Below are 17865 nucleotides of genomic sequence, written 5' to 3'. Positions count from 1 at the left end.
ATGGTTAAGGATTATAGGAGTTGCAGTACAGCAACTCTTGGAAGACCCATTCCCCATCCCTGCTCTAGATCCATGTTTGCACTTGAAAACGGCAAATGGCTGGGGGAGGAGTTGGAACAGGAGCAGAAGGCATGGGAAGGTCTACGTTCCTGTTACCCACTAGAAAAGTCACTCCTTCAGGCCCCCTTTTTGTGTAAGAAAGGCAGGGGCTGAGCTCCAAGGTCACAGCATTTATCCCCAAACATGGATGTTCATGGAACAATGCATTTCACGCTTCCACCAGACATATGCAGGGTGGGACACTTACCCTGTTGTATGACAGTCTCTCCAGCAATGTGTGTGACAGGGAACATGGCATCAAATATGTCACTGCAAAAGAGAAAGAGACATCTTTAGACATCTTTGTCCTGCTTGAAAGCCTTCAGTTCCCCATGATGTGTGGATTCTTCACAATCAGCATGTAAAGAAGCTGGCATGTTGTTTAAGGTCGCTTATTTGCGGTAACTTAATGCAGAGCAGTTCACACACATACACACACACACACACATATACACGGAAAACTGTCAAAATGAAAAATAGTGATTTAGGACAGCTCCTAAACATTATAAACAGCAACAGCAAAACAATGAACTAGGCAATTAACATTGGTCCTAGTAACATAAATAATCATTGAAGTTTAACAATAATAATTTAATAAGAAGAAGAAGTAATTGTAGTTAATTGGAGGTAGGCATCGATGAACCCTTTTGTTTATGTATTTATGTCTACAATTTGTGGAAATTCATATTCATATCTTCTCATACAACTGAGAACGGATGGTAACTAATCCTTCTCTTTCTGCTTTTCCGGACTTCTTTGAACATTGCCTGTTCTTGTTCCAATTTATTTTCTTTTCCCCTTGTTTAATCCAAGTGATTTTGCTCAGGAGTTGTCAGTTCCCATAATTTAATAAGCTATCCCCTTAGACAGGGACATTCTCTCTCTTCCCCCCGCCTATAAAATCCTTGCCGCTAAAAGCATATGAAATAATAATTTCTCTCTATGTCTTTGGGAACCATGACTTTGAGACGGCGAATGCCTCTTTACAGCCTTTAATGACATTCTCATACAAGGAGAAATGTGAACATTTTCAAAACTTGAAATCCTGATGAATGTTGGGATTTCCATGAGTCAGCCCACACAGTTCATAAGAGGGCTTGGCCTACTCAGTGCCAGTGGCAGCTGCCCATTGGGAATGATTGGGCAGAAGGCTGGTAGGCCAACAGTAGGGGGCGCCAGAGCCAATGACAAATGTGCTAATTCTTGTCCCCCATCGTCCTCCCTGCTGAATTCTAATCCCTTACAGTCATACCTCATGTTACGTCCGCTTCATGTTACGTTCTTTCAGGTTACATCCCTCAGCGACCCGGAAGTACCGGAAAGGGTTACTTCCGGGTTTCGCCGCTCGCGCATGCGCAGACACGCAAAATGATGTCATGCGCATGTGCAGAAGTGGCAAATCGCAAGCCGCGCGTGTGCAGATGCGCCGCTGCAGGTTGTGCTCTTTTCATGTTGCAAACGGGCCTCCGGAACGGATCCCGTTCGCAACCAGAGGTACCACTGTACTGTTTTATACCACAGAGGTTCTGGTTTATTTTTCTCTTGCTTTTGTTGCGCTATAGCCCTTCCAGACAGTGATAATTTAGTAGCATTGGGAAAAGATCACAGAACAACAAATAAAGCAGAATAAATCCACCACTAAGGCAGCATTATTGTGTCAATGAAATATTGCAGAACACATGCACAATAAAACACCGGTGGCTAAAGACATACTTAATACTATGCGCTTCAAGAACTGTCCAATTGCTTCCTACTGAAGCAGCACACAGAACAACAAGGTGTTGCAAATTCATTTATTGCCACAGGGCGCAGAGAGAAGGTACATTGTGGGATGCAGAGGGAGGCTGTGTGCACACCATACATTTAAAGCACATGGTTCCCCCAAATAATACTGGGAACTGTAGTTTGCCTCACAGAGCTACAGTTCCCAGCACCCTTAACAAACGACAGATTATATTATTCTTTGGGAAAGTTGTGTGCTTTAACTGTATGTTTTAAGTTGAATAATGTATAAAAGATGCATAAAAAAGCATTATTATATGAAGTGAGAGAGGGAAGAGGGGTTCAGAGAGATCTGTGATGGATCAGAGAAATGAGACTGCCTGCTCTAGGGTGCTGTGGCAAACAAGAGGTTAACAAAGCATGGGATAATGAGTTAAAAATGATAATAAAAATGCTTTCGGGTGGTTAATGCAGTGGTGTAGCCCCCTTGAGTTAATATTGTTTTAATGGCCTTTGGAGTGATTTGAGTTGTGCACCCCTGGTGTACAGCACATTCCTCAGCATGCCACATGAGCAAGGAGAACAAAGGGAATTCTTATAATAATAATAAATAAAAAAGATTCACCCAAATAGCCGGGAGGTCAGCAACTAACCTGTGGCAAATTTTCGCTCCCATATATGGGAAACTGAGCATTGCGAAATCCCATTATTAGCTTATTTCCTGTCCAGCAGTTCCAAAATTCACTCACTCAGGCTTGGATCTAGGAAACACCCGGTCATAAAGTTGAACCAAAGCACTATCGGTTGCTCCTGAAGAGTTATATTTTCGCCAGAGAGCCTCCGTTTGAATCAGAGGCAGACAGGGACTCGGCTAGGGGAGTGGCTGGCAGGCTCAAGGCTGCCCCCTGCTGGGGAAGCCACTGTGGGGATGAGGATGCTTCTGCAGAGGTGGCCAAGGGGCCTCTGGGAATTTGTGGCCTCACTGCATCCAGCTCCCATTCCAGATGTGGCCAATGAAGATGTGAGGGGATGAGATGGAACGTGCTCACAAGGCTTTCTCTGCTGACTGGAGAGTATGCCCCAATTTCATGGCTATCATTGGCTAGGAGTCATGATGGCAATATATTACCTCAGGCGGCACAGGACTCTGAACGCTGGAGAACATGATGGGATAAGGCTACTGCATTCCTGCCCTGCCTGTGAGCAACCCACAGGCATCTGGTTGGCCACTGTGGCTTTATTTTCTTACTATGTGGGGCTGCTGAAAGGAGAAAGGTGTTCAAAGTCACCACAATCCTTATTTTGAAGTGCTCCTCAGAACCACTGCTTTGCCCCCTGTCTCTGGTTGGTAGGCCTCAGGGCTCTTGTTCAAAACAAAGCGAATCCAGTGACTCTGAAGGAAGGCCGGCCCTACCATTTGGCAGTTGTGCAGTGGCGACCTCAGGCAGCGAATGTTGGGTTTCTTGGAAAGGCTCCCCTTGGGCCTGTTCCGGAGTCTCCAGCTGCTACAAGATGCTGTGGTGAGACTGTCGATGGAGGAAGATTGGCGCCAGCACGTAACTCTGGTGATCAAAAGTCTGCACTGGCTGCCCATACACTGTTGGACCAGGTTAAAAATATCTGAACAGTGGTACCTCAGGTTACATACGCTCCAGGTTACAGACTCTGCTAACCCAGAAATAGTACCTCGGGTTAAGAACATTGCTTCAGGATGAGAACAGAAATGGTGCTCCGGCGGCGCGGCAGCAGCAGGAAGCCCCATTAGCTAAAGTGGTGCTTCAGGTTAAGAACAGTTTCAGGTTAAGAACGGACCTCTGGAACGAATTAAGTACTTAACCCGAGGTACCACTGTATTCATTTACAAGGACCCTGCATACTCTCCAGCATCTTGAGTCCAAACCACACGAGATCCCAGAGCCCAAAAGACACACATATTGGGGTTGTGCTCCCACGGCACCCAAAAACACGCATTTTGGGGTGCCATGCGAGATCGTGGCCCTGAAAAAGCACTTCCCCCAGGGGAGAAGCGCTTTCTTCTGGGAGAGACCTCAGAACAAAATCCTGCAATATCGCAGCACCCAAAATGGCCGCCGTGCTGTCATGTGAGAAAACGGGATGTCCCGTTTTTCTCAGGACACTTGACAACTTGGGTCCAGAATATGTCAAGGATTGCCTGATCTCTTATAGCCCTGCCCGACCACTGAGATCTTGTGAGGAGTGACTGTTAGTAGATCCCCCATGACTCAGATGCACAGCTCGGATCCAACAGTAGCTGCACGCTCAATACTGTGGGCCCAATTTTATGGTCAGGTGTGCCCCCCCCCTCTGAACCTCCAGCACTTCTGGATAATATTTCATCTTATTTCCAGCAGGTTTTTAAAACTGAATTCTGATTTTAGAGTTTTAACTCATTTTAAGTCGTACCGTATCGGGTCTCCTTTGATTAAGCGATATCAAAATTGTCGAAATAAACAGTAACATAGAAGGCATAAATAAAAGGCATGCGATTGTTAGTCACAGAGAGCATTGCTGTATTTTTACCAGCAGGGAAGGAGAAAACTGCCTCTGAGGTTTTCTGCTGTGGGTTAGTAGCTAAGGATACTATGGGAGTGCACAGGACGAAGCGCTATTTGTTTTACCTCAGGCGAGAAGATGCCTTGGGCTGGCCTTGGCCTGAACTCTGCCCAAACTTGCTCCAGAATCTTCTGCAGTGCGGAAACGCAGGGCTTCCTCAGCTGAGACAACCCTTTGTAAACAAAATTCTCTGAAAGTCTGAAAACCGCTAGGCAAACATTGGCGTAGGAGCTTATGGCTCCACGGCTGAGTTCTCTGTGAAGGAATGGTATATCTTTTCTATTTGTCTGTGAGAGCAATGCCCTTGTTCAGTGTTTCTTTCTTTTCATACATATATTTTTTTGAAAGCTGACGTCTTTAGCTCACGGGGGGGAGGTAGGGAAGTGCCTGTCACAAATTCATAATTTAAAAACCATTATAATCCGTAGATTAAGGCTTGACAGACCCGACAGGTGTTCTGCATTTTCCTTGCTCTGCTGAACTTTTATTACCCAAGACAAAGGACGTGGCCTCCAGGCACCCAACACCCTCAACTGAGCCCACAAGGAGAGCACCTCACAGGAGGTGGGGTGGAGCAGGAGCAGTCAAAGCCGCATGTTTATTTCTTCTTTTGTTTATTTATTACCTCTGTTTGTAATTATCCCGCCTTCTGAGCCAAAGGATTTTCGGAACAGCATGTGAAGATGATGTTGAGAAGGGCAAACAATGTCAAACACATTTTAAAGGCTGCAGTTCCAACAATCCCGGGATAAAAACCAAAAGAGCCCAGGTTCGAAGGAGACAGAGGGCCCTATTTCAACCTTTGACTCATTTGTGCAAGGGAAATTGGGGGGGGGGGCTGCTGGTGAACCCCACACCCAAGCATCTTTCCACCCCTCCAAAAGCTGATGGGAAACTGCTATAAGTTGCAGCCTCCTGAACCTGTGAAAGCTCCCAGTGCAATTTACAACCCTGCATATGTATTATTATTTAGAAGAATTATATACCGCTTAATGAAAAAGGTGGGGTACAGAGTCAATAAAAATGAAATAAATAAAATTGAGTGGAAAAGTGCTGACACCTCCTGGTTAGCCAATCTCAGAATAAAATACTGGACCTAATAAGCCGCTGATCAGATCCTGCAAGGCTCGCTGTACATTCTTGTGTTCTCTCTCCTCTGTGGACCTCAGGACCAAACAGCCTGGATAGCTCAGTTGGTTAGAGTGTGGTGCTGATAACACCAAAGTTGCAGGTTCAGTCCCGTAAGGGATATGTCATGGGTCAGGGATGGGCTTCACCTGTTGAGCAGCAGCCTGAAGGAGCAGGAGGCAGAGTGACTCCACCTGCTGATGATCAACCTTCTTGCTCCAGATAAGAACCATCTGGCTCCAGCTTTCTTATGCTGGGTTTCCAGCCTCAGTCAGTTGCTGGAAACAACATTTGTCGTTCCTGGCCAGACCTTGCTGCTTCTTGCGAACTTGGACTCTTAGCTTTCTTGACCCATGGACTGTCTGATTACATGAACTGGGATACTCCTGACCTTAGGACTGGACTGAACCTGGCATATGGACTCCGTCCCCAGGCCAGTACGCCCCTGGCCTCGCCTGCCACTGAGCTCTGCCGCGACTGAGCAGCACGGGACTACAACAGGATAGCTGCATATTCCTGCAGTGCAGGGAGCTGGATGAAGTGTTCCTCATGTTCCCTTCCAACTCTGTAATTCCATGATCTAGGAAACTACCATCCTGATGTGCAGAGCTCTGCTGGTCCATTCTGCCTGGCTTCACATTGTAATCAGAAAACCTTCCCAAAGTGCCTGCGAGGAGGGAGAAAGGTTAAGCGCAGGAACTGTTGAGTGCTTTTTTGATACCGTGCTCTACCACGATACAGAAAATTCTAAGCAAAAAAAAAGAAAAAGGTACAAACATGTAATGTTAAGGTTCGTGTTAGCTAGATGAGCAAAAAGAAGATGGGAGAATTTGTTCAGACACGAAAGTTTTATCTACTGGATAATGACCAAAAATACCCCACCTGCCTTCTCTGAGAAAATCAAATTTTAGAAGATTTTTCTTTTCTTTTTTTAATGGCTGTGGCTATCAAAGACTTGCTGCAGGTTTTAACACGCAGAGAGCCCTGAAAGCTACTGAAGTTTCTTCTAGAGTTATAAATACCATCTCTGTCTTGTAATGCATATAGTCATTCATACTTATGCAAAGAGGACTGGAAGACTCTGTGTACAGCAAGTGTGTAAATGATGGCACATTAGCTCACCTGGAGAGGTATTGTGGCATCCATTCCAGAAGGCTCACGACACATTTCTCCTGAGTAAGACTTTTAAATCCCAGTATCACTTCTTACTAAGAAATCCCAGCAGTTCCAGGCCTCCCGTGTGTTTGCCTACACTCGGTTAAGTAAATATTGCTGATGCTCCGTTTCAAAAGCTTCCTCTGGGTCTTTCATGCTGAACACTACAAAGTAGGAAATGTCCCTCCTCTGTTTGTCTGGAATAAGCTGGCTGCCGATGTCTTCAAATGATAACAACCAGCTCTGAGCAAACATCACAGGCACCCTTCACAGCAAGGAGGACAATGGATGTTGCCACCCCACAAACCACTTAATCCTGAACTTTTGTACTCAACGCTGCCTTACTCCTTCGGGCTCAAACCTGAGGGCCGGTTCACACAGGTAGATACGCCACTTTGTTCCTGGATTGTTATACAGTCATACCTCTTGTTACGTCCGCTTCATGTTGCGTTCTTTCAGGATACGTCCCGTGGCGACCCGGAAGTACCGGAAAGGGCTACTTCCGGGTTTTGCCGCTCGCGCATGCGCAGAAGCGCTAAATCACACCTGCGCAGATACGGCGCTTCAGGTTGCACTCTTTTCATGTTGCGAACGGGCTTCCAGAACGGATCCTGCTTGCAACCAGAGGTACCACTGTATTCACTTATGGGTGACATCTGAATGCACGAATTTTATACACTGAAAAGTGTTGTGTTTGAGGGGATGGGAAAGGGGTGTGTGTGTGTGTGTGTGTGTGTGTGGTTTGTTTCATGATGGCCCATTCGCATAGGCTGAGGATTAAGTTCAGCCCTGAATGACTTGGGACCAGGTTACCTGAAAGAGTGCCTCTTCCGCCTGACCCAATGCTTAAGACCCAATGCTTTTTGGACGCGATGTGCTGGGTGCTCCCTCTGAATGAAGTGAGGTGGGTAAACCCCACAGAGTGGGCCTTTCTACTCTTACCATCTGCCATTTTTCACCTTCTCACCCCTTGCTTTTTCCTGTAAGACCTATTGCAGTCGTTAAGAGTCGTCAACAGGCTCATCACAGCTATCTGCCAAAACAAAACAAATTCCTTCCAGTAGCACCTTAAAGACCAACTAAGTCAGTTCTTGGTATGAGCTTTCGTGTGCATGCACACTTCTTCAGATACTTTGCACATGAAAGCTCATACCAAGAACTGACTTAGTTGGTCTTTAAGGTGCTACTGGAAGGAATTTGTTTTGTTTTGACTATGGCAGACCAACACGGCTACCTATCTGTAACTGGAGCTATCTGCCAATCACCCATTCCCACCACCCTTCTGAGTAATACCCCTCCCCACCTTCCCACTATTTAGAAGGGTCTGGTGACTTCTGTTTCAGTGTATCTGAAGAAGTGTGCATGCACACGAAAGCTCATACCTAGAACTAACTTAGTTGGTCTTTAAGGTGCTACTGGAAGGAATTTTTTTATTTTTTTATTTTGTTTTGACTATGGCAGACCAACACGGCTACCTATCTACATCTGCTTATGGAGCAGCCTTCCAAAACAGGCTGGCCTGATGCCATCTTTGTACTCTTTTGGGTACCAGGCCAATATATTTTTGTTTATCCGGGCCTTTTAGAAAAAACTGACTTAATCTGGGCCTCTTGGCTGTCTTTAAATTGTTGTTTTAACTGTGGGCCAATCAGCGCTACACATTTAAAACAGTATTATACCACTTTAAGCAGTACCCTTAACAAACTACAGCTCCCATAATTCTTGGGGGGGGGGACATGAGTGTTTAAATTAGTACCATAGCACTTTTTAATATATATTTTTACTGGGGGGAAATACAAAGTTACAAGTGCACAGAGTGAAATAAGGCACAAAAAGAAACAAGAAATGGTACCCATGCAGAAAACAAAACAGAACAAAAAGGATATTGCGTACACTGCAAAAAGGGGGGGGGGGAATTGTTACTGTAGTGAACCAGACCTTAACCTAATGTGGTATTTATAAAAATGAAATGGAATTCATCATAGTGTTTTAAATGCATAGTGTGAATGGGGCTCTGGTCAACAGAGCAGCACCTTCTGACTGATGCGCTTCTGCTTTCAGCTCTTCCCTCTCCCAGTTTCACCACCGCCCTCTCCTTGTTTCAGTCCAGGGTCCACATTCATTTGAGTGCCCTTCCCAAGGACCACATGCCCATGGCGGACTGGGCCAGAGGCAAAATCAGGAAGAGCAATGTACAGAAGTTTTACCTCAGTACAGGCAGTTTCTATGTGCACTCGCACACCCCTCTCATCCGAACCCCTGGGCCATCTGAAGACATATAATAATAATAATAATTTATTATTTATACCCCACCCATCTGGCTGGGCCTCCCCAGCCACTCTGGGCGGCTTCCATAAAAACCAAAAGTACAGTAAAATATCACACGTTAAAACCTTCCCTAAACAATCATGTATAGGTATTTTTTTTAAAAAAAAAATGTTTTCTTCTGTTTATATAGATATATTGGAAGCTGCCCAGAGTGACTGGGGCAACCAAGTAAGATGTGTGAGGTAGAAATAGTAAGAATTATCGTTATGGAATGGGAGGTCCCTATTTTCATCGGAGAAATGTTGGAGGGTATGCTCTCTATCCAGGCAACCAAGAGGCATCATGGGAGTCCAGTAATGCATTCCTGTCAAAGGGAAAAACTCAAGGAAGGAGTGAATCGGGACCAGTAGGTGGTGTGACTGGAAAAGGCGAGTGGCCTGAGGAGAGCCCAGAGGTCTGGGAGACTGCAAATGGCCCTGGGCCTGAGGTTCCCCAGCACTGCTCCCTGGCCCTAGATTTAGATGTGGCTCTCCACCAGGCCCCCGTGCTGCTGTACAGGCTGAATGCCAGCTATCTAATTTACGCTTTGTACTAGGATCAATGAAGGCCTTCCAATGCAGTTTCAAAAACTGCTTCTGATGGGAGTCTTGCTTTCCTTATGAAATGGCGGGCATTAATGAGCCCAGTTTATTCATCAGTCTCAATCAGCTTCAGGGTGTGTGTATCTCCTGCTTATCTGTCCCCAAGAGCTTAGCAGCAACGGGTTTTGGGCTCTCAAATGTCATGGCTCCCTGTGCAATGCTAAAATTCAGCGCCCCCTGCCTCTCTGTTCTGCAGCGATGTTTCGGCGCCCCCAGCAGCGTGGCATCAGGTGCAGCCACACCAGTCGCGCCACCCTAAAAACGCCTCTGCACTTAGTTCCACATCTGCATGCGTGAAGGAGCTGAGGAATATATGCAGGCCCTGGTGAGCACATGTTCACCTCATGACAACTTGCAGCACTGTTGCAGCAGCACACTGGCCAAAAAGGTAGAGCCTGTTTTACTCAACAACATTGTTCTGAAAGCCTATTTTCCCCTTCCCTCCCCGCCCCAGATGGCAAATCCATTGAATGTTTTGTTGTTTTAATTGGTAGCAGTTGTACAGCACCCAAATTGAATGGAGCACCTCCTTTTTTCAGAGATTTAGCACTTCACACACAGGAGTCGGCTGAGACAGATGCAGGCCTCTGTGCCTCTGACTGCCAGATTTCACTGTCTGCCCTCCTTTCTTGTTGTTTTCAAATGATAAAGCAGCTGAACGGCTCAGCCAGGACACTTCCACACCTGCCAGGATTTTACTGGCTGGACCAGAATTTCATCCTCATATATGGCTGCCAGAACAGAAGGATGGAAAGCCAGAAAAGTCTATGCTCAGTGCTTTCATTATAAACTTCTTCTAGAAGCTGCGCTTTAATTTTTTTTTAAAAAAATAGCACTCTTGGGTACACTCCGCACATGTTTGGAGACAGCCCTAACAGATTAGTCAGCTGATTAAAGAAATTTAAAGCTGCAGTCTTTGATATGAGCTCTATTGAACACATTCGGACTGAGGCTCAAACTACATGCTGCATAGCTTTATGGCAAGGGGCCTGATCCAGATCAGGAGCCAAGCATAAGCAAATAAGAAGAGCCTTGCTGGATCAGGCCAATCCAGGATTCTGTTCTCACAGTGGCCAACCAAATGGCTGTGGCTAAACCAGCAAGCAGAACCTAATACACAGAGACTTTAAGCCTTTACCCCCCCCCCATCCACTGTAGTCCCAGTCCACATAGGGGATCCATGCCTGCAATTTGCAGGGCCAGATAGAGAGACTTGGAAGGGCAGTTTGGGCCCTCAGGCCTGAAGCTGTTCACCCCTGCCCTAGAGCCCACCAGTTACAGAGACCCACCACTGCAACACAAAATGGCTCGATCTCCCTCAGCCGTTCTCTCCCAAATGAAAATGCAGGAACCTGGTACGTAAGATAGACGAGACAGTTTTATGAGCAGGAATAAGCACCTGCTACTTTAAATTTCAGATAATTAATGTGCCATGATTTTGTTGGGTTATAAATACCAATCTAGTAAACATGATGCTATTTTAATCAAGCTGCCTCTCTATTACGCTTAAAAAACAAAAAGACTCAGGTGGTTGGGGTGAGGGATAATGACAACTATTATTGATTCTGGATTTTCATGTCCCATTTTTATATTTTCAGAGGAAATGTATCTAATGCACATTTGATACTACCTTACCATAAAAGAAGAATACAGTATAATTCTGGCTCATCCCCATGAGTTGGGGGACACTGTTTTTATGGTGGTTTCACTCCTACTTACAAGGTAGCATTGAGTGACACTGACTCAGCCCTCCGAACCTCGGTGGCTGCCTTCAAACTCTCTCTCTGCCCCCGCTTCTTATCCTTTCTCCTTCCCCTCCTCCCCTTCCACCTGGAGCTACCAAACCATGGCAGATCCTGATGGAACTGAAGAGCACATAATGCCGGATCACTACTGGTTGGAGGTGATGGGAGTTGTGAGTCCAAAAACCTCTGAAGGATGCCACGTTGGGTATCCCTGCTACAGAGAGAGCCCTGGTTAACATTGTTAGAGTAATGCAACATTTCTCAAGTCCCTAGGCGCACACACACACACACCAACCATGTTGCTTCAGAAGGAAGAGAAAGTGGAAATGACCATCATGAACTAAAGTGTTACCCTTCGCTCCATGCTGAACTTCTGGGAAAGGAACCTTCTGCACAATCGTGGATGGAGCTTAGAGAATGAATGGCAGGCAGCAGTGGGGAGTGAGAAGGGAAGGAACTGCCAAATACTGAGTTCTGGTGCCAGCTGCCAAAAGATATCATGATTGAGCTCCCGAGGAAGCACATTTGAAGAAATCGCTCCCTTCCTCTTACATCTCTGCATCCCCTCCACATCAGCAGCTTTACAGCAACTTCTTTTCCTAAGCCTTATTGTGATTACGGATGAATACAGAATTTCTATTCACATATATATATATATATATATATATATATATATATATATGCGGATCTACTTAATTTACACCATCTGAAATAATACCCAAGCTGAAACATAGCCATGTTTTGAAATTTGCACTCCTCTGAATTTTGCAGTGCGGTTCCACAGCTAACTAATTTGTACAAAGATGCATTTGCTAGTGCAAAATGTGCATGAAAATGCATGTATTGGTGAAAACGGCACATGAGAATGCATTGTAGACAGGGAAATTGCACTGCAAAAATGTGTCTGTTAGGCAGAACTGCAGACAAAAATGTGTACGTTATACACAGAAAACTCTGCTGAATTTTCATGAGGACTTGTTTCCTAAGATATCACAAAGTCATGTTGAAATATGCAGAACTGAACTTAAGCATGGGGAAATGGGGTATTAAAAAGGCACTGATTTCTGCCCTGCCCATCAGTCACATGCTGCGCTGTGTCTGCTTCACTGCAGTTCAGCTTATCGCAAAAACTACATTATTCGCCTCGCTGTCCACTGTAGTGGAATTTTATGTCATCAGTTACATAATTAATGACATCACCATTACCATATTCCATACCGTTCACTTCAGTGCAAGGAAATGCTATGCAAATGGGAGGCAGGGGACAGTCATCAACTGTGTATTGCTAGTGAACTGAAAACAACCGCAAGTACTGATTGCACTCTGTTGAAATCCCCCCTCAGTCATGGGTGATCATGGGCCAATCACTATCCCTCAGCCTGACCTACCTCACAGGGTTATTGTGGGGATTAAATGAGGAGGGAGAGAACCATGTACACCACCTTGAGCTCCTTGGAGAAAAAGCTGGGGTACAAAAGCATAGAATCATCAAATAGTATAGTTGGAAGAGACCCCAAGGGTCATCTAGTCCAACCCCCTGCAATGCAGGAATCTTAACTAAAGCATCTATGACAGCCGGCCATCCAACTTCTGCTTAAAAGCCTCTAGTGAAGATTAGTCCACCACCTTCCGCGGGAGTCCGTTCCACTATCTCTTACCATCTGCTCTTTGTTGGCTATTTGCAGTTTAGTAGCACTGCAGAGAGCTTGCTGGGGAGACCATGGATTAAAAAGGGACTCAAAAATAACTTAAACAAGGTTTTAATAACAAAAACAAAAATTCCTTATACACTAAATACATGATCAACAAACCAGACCCAACCACCAACCCATCCCCCAGGGTAATGGTAGAGCCAGGTGCTGCTCCTTATATACTATACCCAATTGCTGACACAGCTTGATTAACACAACTCAGCAGCACCTGCTATGTTTCACAGCTGTAAGACTGGGTCTCGTTATTTGTCCTGGCCCTTAAAGACATACACAACTTGTGAAACAATAATGAACCTTCACATTTTAAAGTGACCATTCAACACTCTTACCATCAGAAAGTTCTCCCTAGTATTTAGCCGGAATCTCCTTTAATATCCAACTACCCTTCCAATTCAAAACCTGGCAAATTAGCATGTTGTTGCTTGTTGCCTAAAGACAGACAATGGCAACAGGCTGGCTTCCCTGAGAAGAGCATTCCACAAATGGGGAGCCACCGCTGAAAAGGCTATGAGTATTGAACAGATGAGAGAAAACCTTTGGATCTGTTAGGTTCCCTGGCATCACTTCTGATGAATGGTGAGATAAAAACTGCTTGAATAAATTATCACAATATAATATAGTTGCATTATATCTCCTTCATGTCAAGACCAATCTCCAGAACTAGAGATCCGTGCTTGAAAAAAAAGGTATAATTCTTTTACTTGCCTTATATTTTTAATTTTCTTGATCTAACAAAGTAATCCACATGAACACCCGAAATATCCAATTAATTCTGTTTTTACCTCAGCTGTTAACTGATTCCATTTATTTAATTGTTCTTGATAATTAACTCTCTTCTTCAGCATTGCTGACAACTTAATGAAGCTCAGTTGTTTCCAGATTTTTCTGATTACCCTGCTTTGTTGGTTGACATGTTCTCTTCTGTGCTTTGACAAATAACAGCTTTGAAATGGTCAAAACACGTAGGATCTGGATCTCACAGGAATATAGGGGCTGAATTCTTTTTTTAACAAAATCTAATAAGTAACTCAGCTTGCGAGCTTTCTCTTAAGGTTTCAACCACACAGTTCCCAAACCTCTTTGCTTTAATGCACCCCCACTACAAATGGAAGAAATCTCCCTTTGTTGGATTCGCAAAATCAACACGTTTCATCTCTAACTTTCTTTATGATCTTTGACTTTTGCTTTTTTTGTGTTTTTGCTGCCACTGCCTGCTTTATACAGTTCTGTTAATCAAACGCTGACAACAATAACCTCCTTTGCAAATATGACTTCAAGCAGGTATGTGGCTCAGACAAGTGCGATCAGGCCTTCTTCTATAAAACAGCTCAGGGAAAAAATGGCCTCTGGCGTTCTAATCTCTCTAAATGTTAACTGCAAAGGAAGGGGGGAAATGCTTTACAATCCTTGCCCCCCCCCAACGCCGCCGCCCACCCCCTTGAGGGCTTGACATAAGGCTGAGCCAAAATTACCCCAGCCAAAATAAGAAAGAAAGAGGAAAAAATGCATGGCCTTGACATTTTATTTCTGAATGAAATGTTAGGAAAGTCACTGTGCAAATTCCTTTCAGTTAAACCCTGAAGTCCAAGAAGATCAGGGCTAGGAAGCCCCATTAAAAAGGTTATTTGGTCCATTTCCCTGCACTGAAGCAGCACCAAATCCGTCAAAACCATTCTCTGCTCCAAAGTAGACATTATGATAAATGCATCACATGGAAAGAGGGAAGCATCCTTTTAAAATTGAGAGTAGGCACAAGTAACACCTGTTTTCACCGGGGCTGGAATTCCTGTGGTGTAGAGGATCAACTGGGATGCGGGTGGCTCTGTGGGTTAAACCACAGAGCCTAGGACTTGCCAATCAGAAGGTTGGTGGTTCGAATCCCCACGACGGGGTGAGCTCCCGTTGCTCGGTCCCTGCTCCTGCCAACCTAGCAGTTCGAAAGCACATCAAAGTGCAAGTAGATAAATAGGTACCGCTCTGGCAGGAAGGTAAACGGCATTTCTGTGCGCTGCTCTGGTTCGCCAGAGTCATGCTTAGTCATGCTGGCCAATAAAGCGAGATGAGCGTCGGTCACGACTGGACCTAATGGTCAGGGGTCCCTTTACCTTTACCTTTAGAGGATCAACTACCCCCCCAGTCATGATGCCAATGAAAATGTCCCCCCCCCCAAAAAAATGAAAATGCACTGTTGCATACCTTCCAACAGCCCATTGATCAAAACTGTCTTTTGGTCCTGAGCTGTCCCAGGAGACAGGCGACTTGCTCAAGGTTACCAAAAAAAACCTAGCGTCTTTTGATCCAGTGCTCTGGCACCAGCCAGCTATTCACGCAAGAGTGCGAGACCCAAAAAACAGGGCATCCAATCAGAAGCTGAGATTGCTTCTGTAATTCTAGGACGTCCCGCTTAAATCGGGACAGTTTAGGGGTATGCTGTTAGACCTAACACAGCCACTGTGTACTTCTGAGTTACGCATTTTGCGCTGCATCTATTCCACGCCTCAAGAAGCAAATCTCTCACTTCCTTTTAACAAAATAAGCACCCTCATAAATTCTCCTATGAGGAAGGGGCATAGCTCCGTAGCAGAGAACATGCTTGGCATACTAAATAAATAAATAGCCCCCGGTTTGATCCCTGATCTTGATTGACAATCCTGCCAATCAAAATACTGAACTAGACGGAGCAACAGTCTGACATGGTTCTTTAAAACGCCGAGCTCTGTCTAGAAAGTGAGCCCTAAACTCAGAACAGACCCAATGGACCTAAGTGAGCCCATTCATTTTAACGGGTCTGGTCTGAATAAAAGGTAAAGGGACCCCTGACCATTAGGTCCAGTCGTGGCCGACTCTGGGGTTGCGATGCTCATCTCGCTTTATTGGCCAAGGAAGCCGGCGTACAGCTTCCGGGTCATGTGGCCAGCATGACTAAGCCACTTCTGGCGAACCGAAGCAGCGCACAGAAACGCCGTTTACCTTCCCGCTAGAGCGGTACCTATTTATCTACTTGCACTATGACATGCTTTCGAACTGCTAGGTTGGTAGGAGCAGGGACCGAGCAACGGGAGCTCACCCCGTCGTGGGGATTCGAACCACCAACCTTCTGATCGGCAAGTCCTAGGCTCTGTGGTTTAACCCACAGCGCCACCTGCGTCCTGGTCTGAATAGAGCTAACATCATATCCAACCCAATGGATCCAGACACCTACCCACCAGGAAGGGAGTTGCACACTAAAGTTTGCTACTATGATTGGCAAAGCGCTGTGGTTTGGTGGCAGAGCAGCTGCTTTGCATTCAGAAGGTCCCAGGTTCAAACCCCCATCTTTCCAGGTAATGCTGAGAAAGCGATGCTGGAGTGAAACCCTGGAGAGCTGCTTCCTGCCTGTGTTGGAAATACTGAGCCAGATGGGTTCTGACTCGGTATAAGATTTCCTTCCAGTGAAATCTGCACTCAACTTGGTTCCGCCTCCAATTGTTTCTGCTGGCTGCTTCCAGCAAAGGAAGAATGCAAGGATGTGGCGATGGGGGCAGGGGGTGGAGGAAAGTGATTAAGATGGCAATAAACTAGGGCCTATTGCAAAAAGGAAGGAACTTCTAGGTGAGACTTCAAGAAAGGAAATGATTCAGTGGTCGGGGTGGGAGATATCTACAAGCAGATGGAGTTTCATATACTTAATTAAATCCGACTCCATTGTAAGGAAGGAGGTGCCGGGATCCAAGTTGAAAAAACAATATCAAATTGAGGAGGCTGTTTATGAGGGGGGCTTGGATAGAGAGGGACAGATCTGTCACTCTCATTTTGTTTTCTTCTCTCTGGTTCATATTACCCCATTTCCACTTCAGTCTGCAATTTTTTAAAAGTCTGCATGAAAATATATATGCTGGTTTTTGTTTTTTGTTTTGTTTTGTTTTTTAAAAAACAACTGCTGTTGTTTTTTTAAACGGGTTGTAATCTATGCTAGTCCTACTTAGAATAGAACCATTAAAATTAAAGTATAGGACAAAGTTAAGTTTCTTAATACAACCCAATGTTTTGATACACACAGTTATTTTAACTGTTTGTGGGGGAGTATATCGTTTTATATATGTGATTGTATAAGTTTTTATATGTGCGTACCTGTTTTATAAATGCTTTTATTGTGTTGTGAATAGCCTTGGAATGCCTCATGGGAAGTGATTCATAAATGAAATAACAATAATAACGTTTTGTGCACATTTTTCTTAACATGAGGCATTCTAGGATGCTATTTTCATTTCTGTGCACGCTTCCCCCAATATATGCATTTATTTTGGTTGGAGAACTGCTTCAGAGAACTGCATTTCCCAGTAGCTGCTACTCAGAGGTTGCCACCTCTGGCAGTAGAGGTACCACATAGCTTTATCCTTCATGAATTAGTCTCACCCCCTTTTCAAGCCATCCAAGCTAACAACCATAACCACATCCTGTGGCAGTGAGTTCCACAGTTTAGCAAGGTGTTGTGCAAAGAAGGATTTGCGGCTGTCTGCTCTGAATCTTCCAATAAACAGTTTCATTGGCTTGTCCCAAGTTCTACTATTGTAAGCAAGGAAGAAAGTGTCTCTCTTTCGTCTTTCTGCGCACAGTATCAAAGTGTTGTCATCCCCAGGAACTCTCCAGATTCCTCCCTCCTTCTCCAGCTACCCGATTCTCTTACCTGGAGATGCCAGGGGTTGAACATGGGACATTCTGTAACCCAAGCATATGTTCTATACCACTGAGATATGATCCCTCCCTAAAGGCTATTCCTTTCTTCACTTAATTTCATTAACAGTATTTACCATATTTTTCGCTCCATAGGGCGCATCGGAC

The 17865-nt window shown here is 45.0% G+C and overlaps 1 protein-coding gene across 5 annotated transcripts in view; it reads right to left on the bottom strand.

The window, feature by feature from the left end:
• Positions 1-17865, bottom strand: part of PRKAR1B (protein kinase cAMP-dependent type I regulatory subunit beta) — a 110246-nt gene that overhangs the window by 60174 nt on the left and 32207 nt on the right. For all 5 annotated transcript variants that reach the window (XM_081839964.1, XM_081839965.1, XM_081839963.1 and 2 more), the window contains one exon: positions 308-369. In XM_081839964.1, coding sequence (XP_081696090.1) covers positions 308-369 — 62 coding nt within the window. The remainder of the gene's footprint in view (positions 1-307; positions 370-17865) is intronic.

Source organism: Podarcis erhardii (assembly GCF_964252035.2).
Source record: "Podarcis erhardii genome assembly, chromosome: 14".
Taxonomy (NCBI): domain Eukaryota; kingdom Metazoa; phylum Chordata; class Lepidosauria; order Squamata; family Lacertidae; genus Podarcis; species Podarcis erhardii.
The sequence above is the reverse complement of the archived record's forward strand: the minus strand, read 5'-3'. Positions and strand labels throughout refer to the sequence as shown.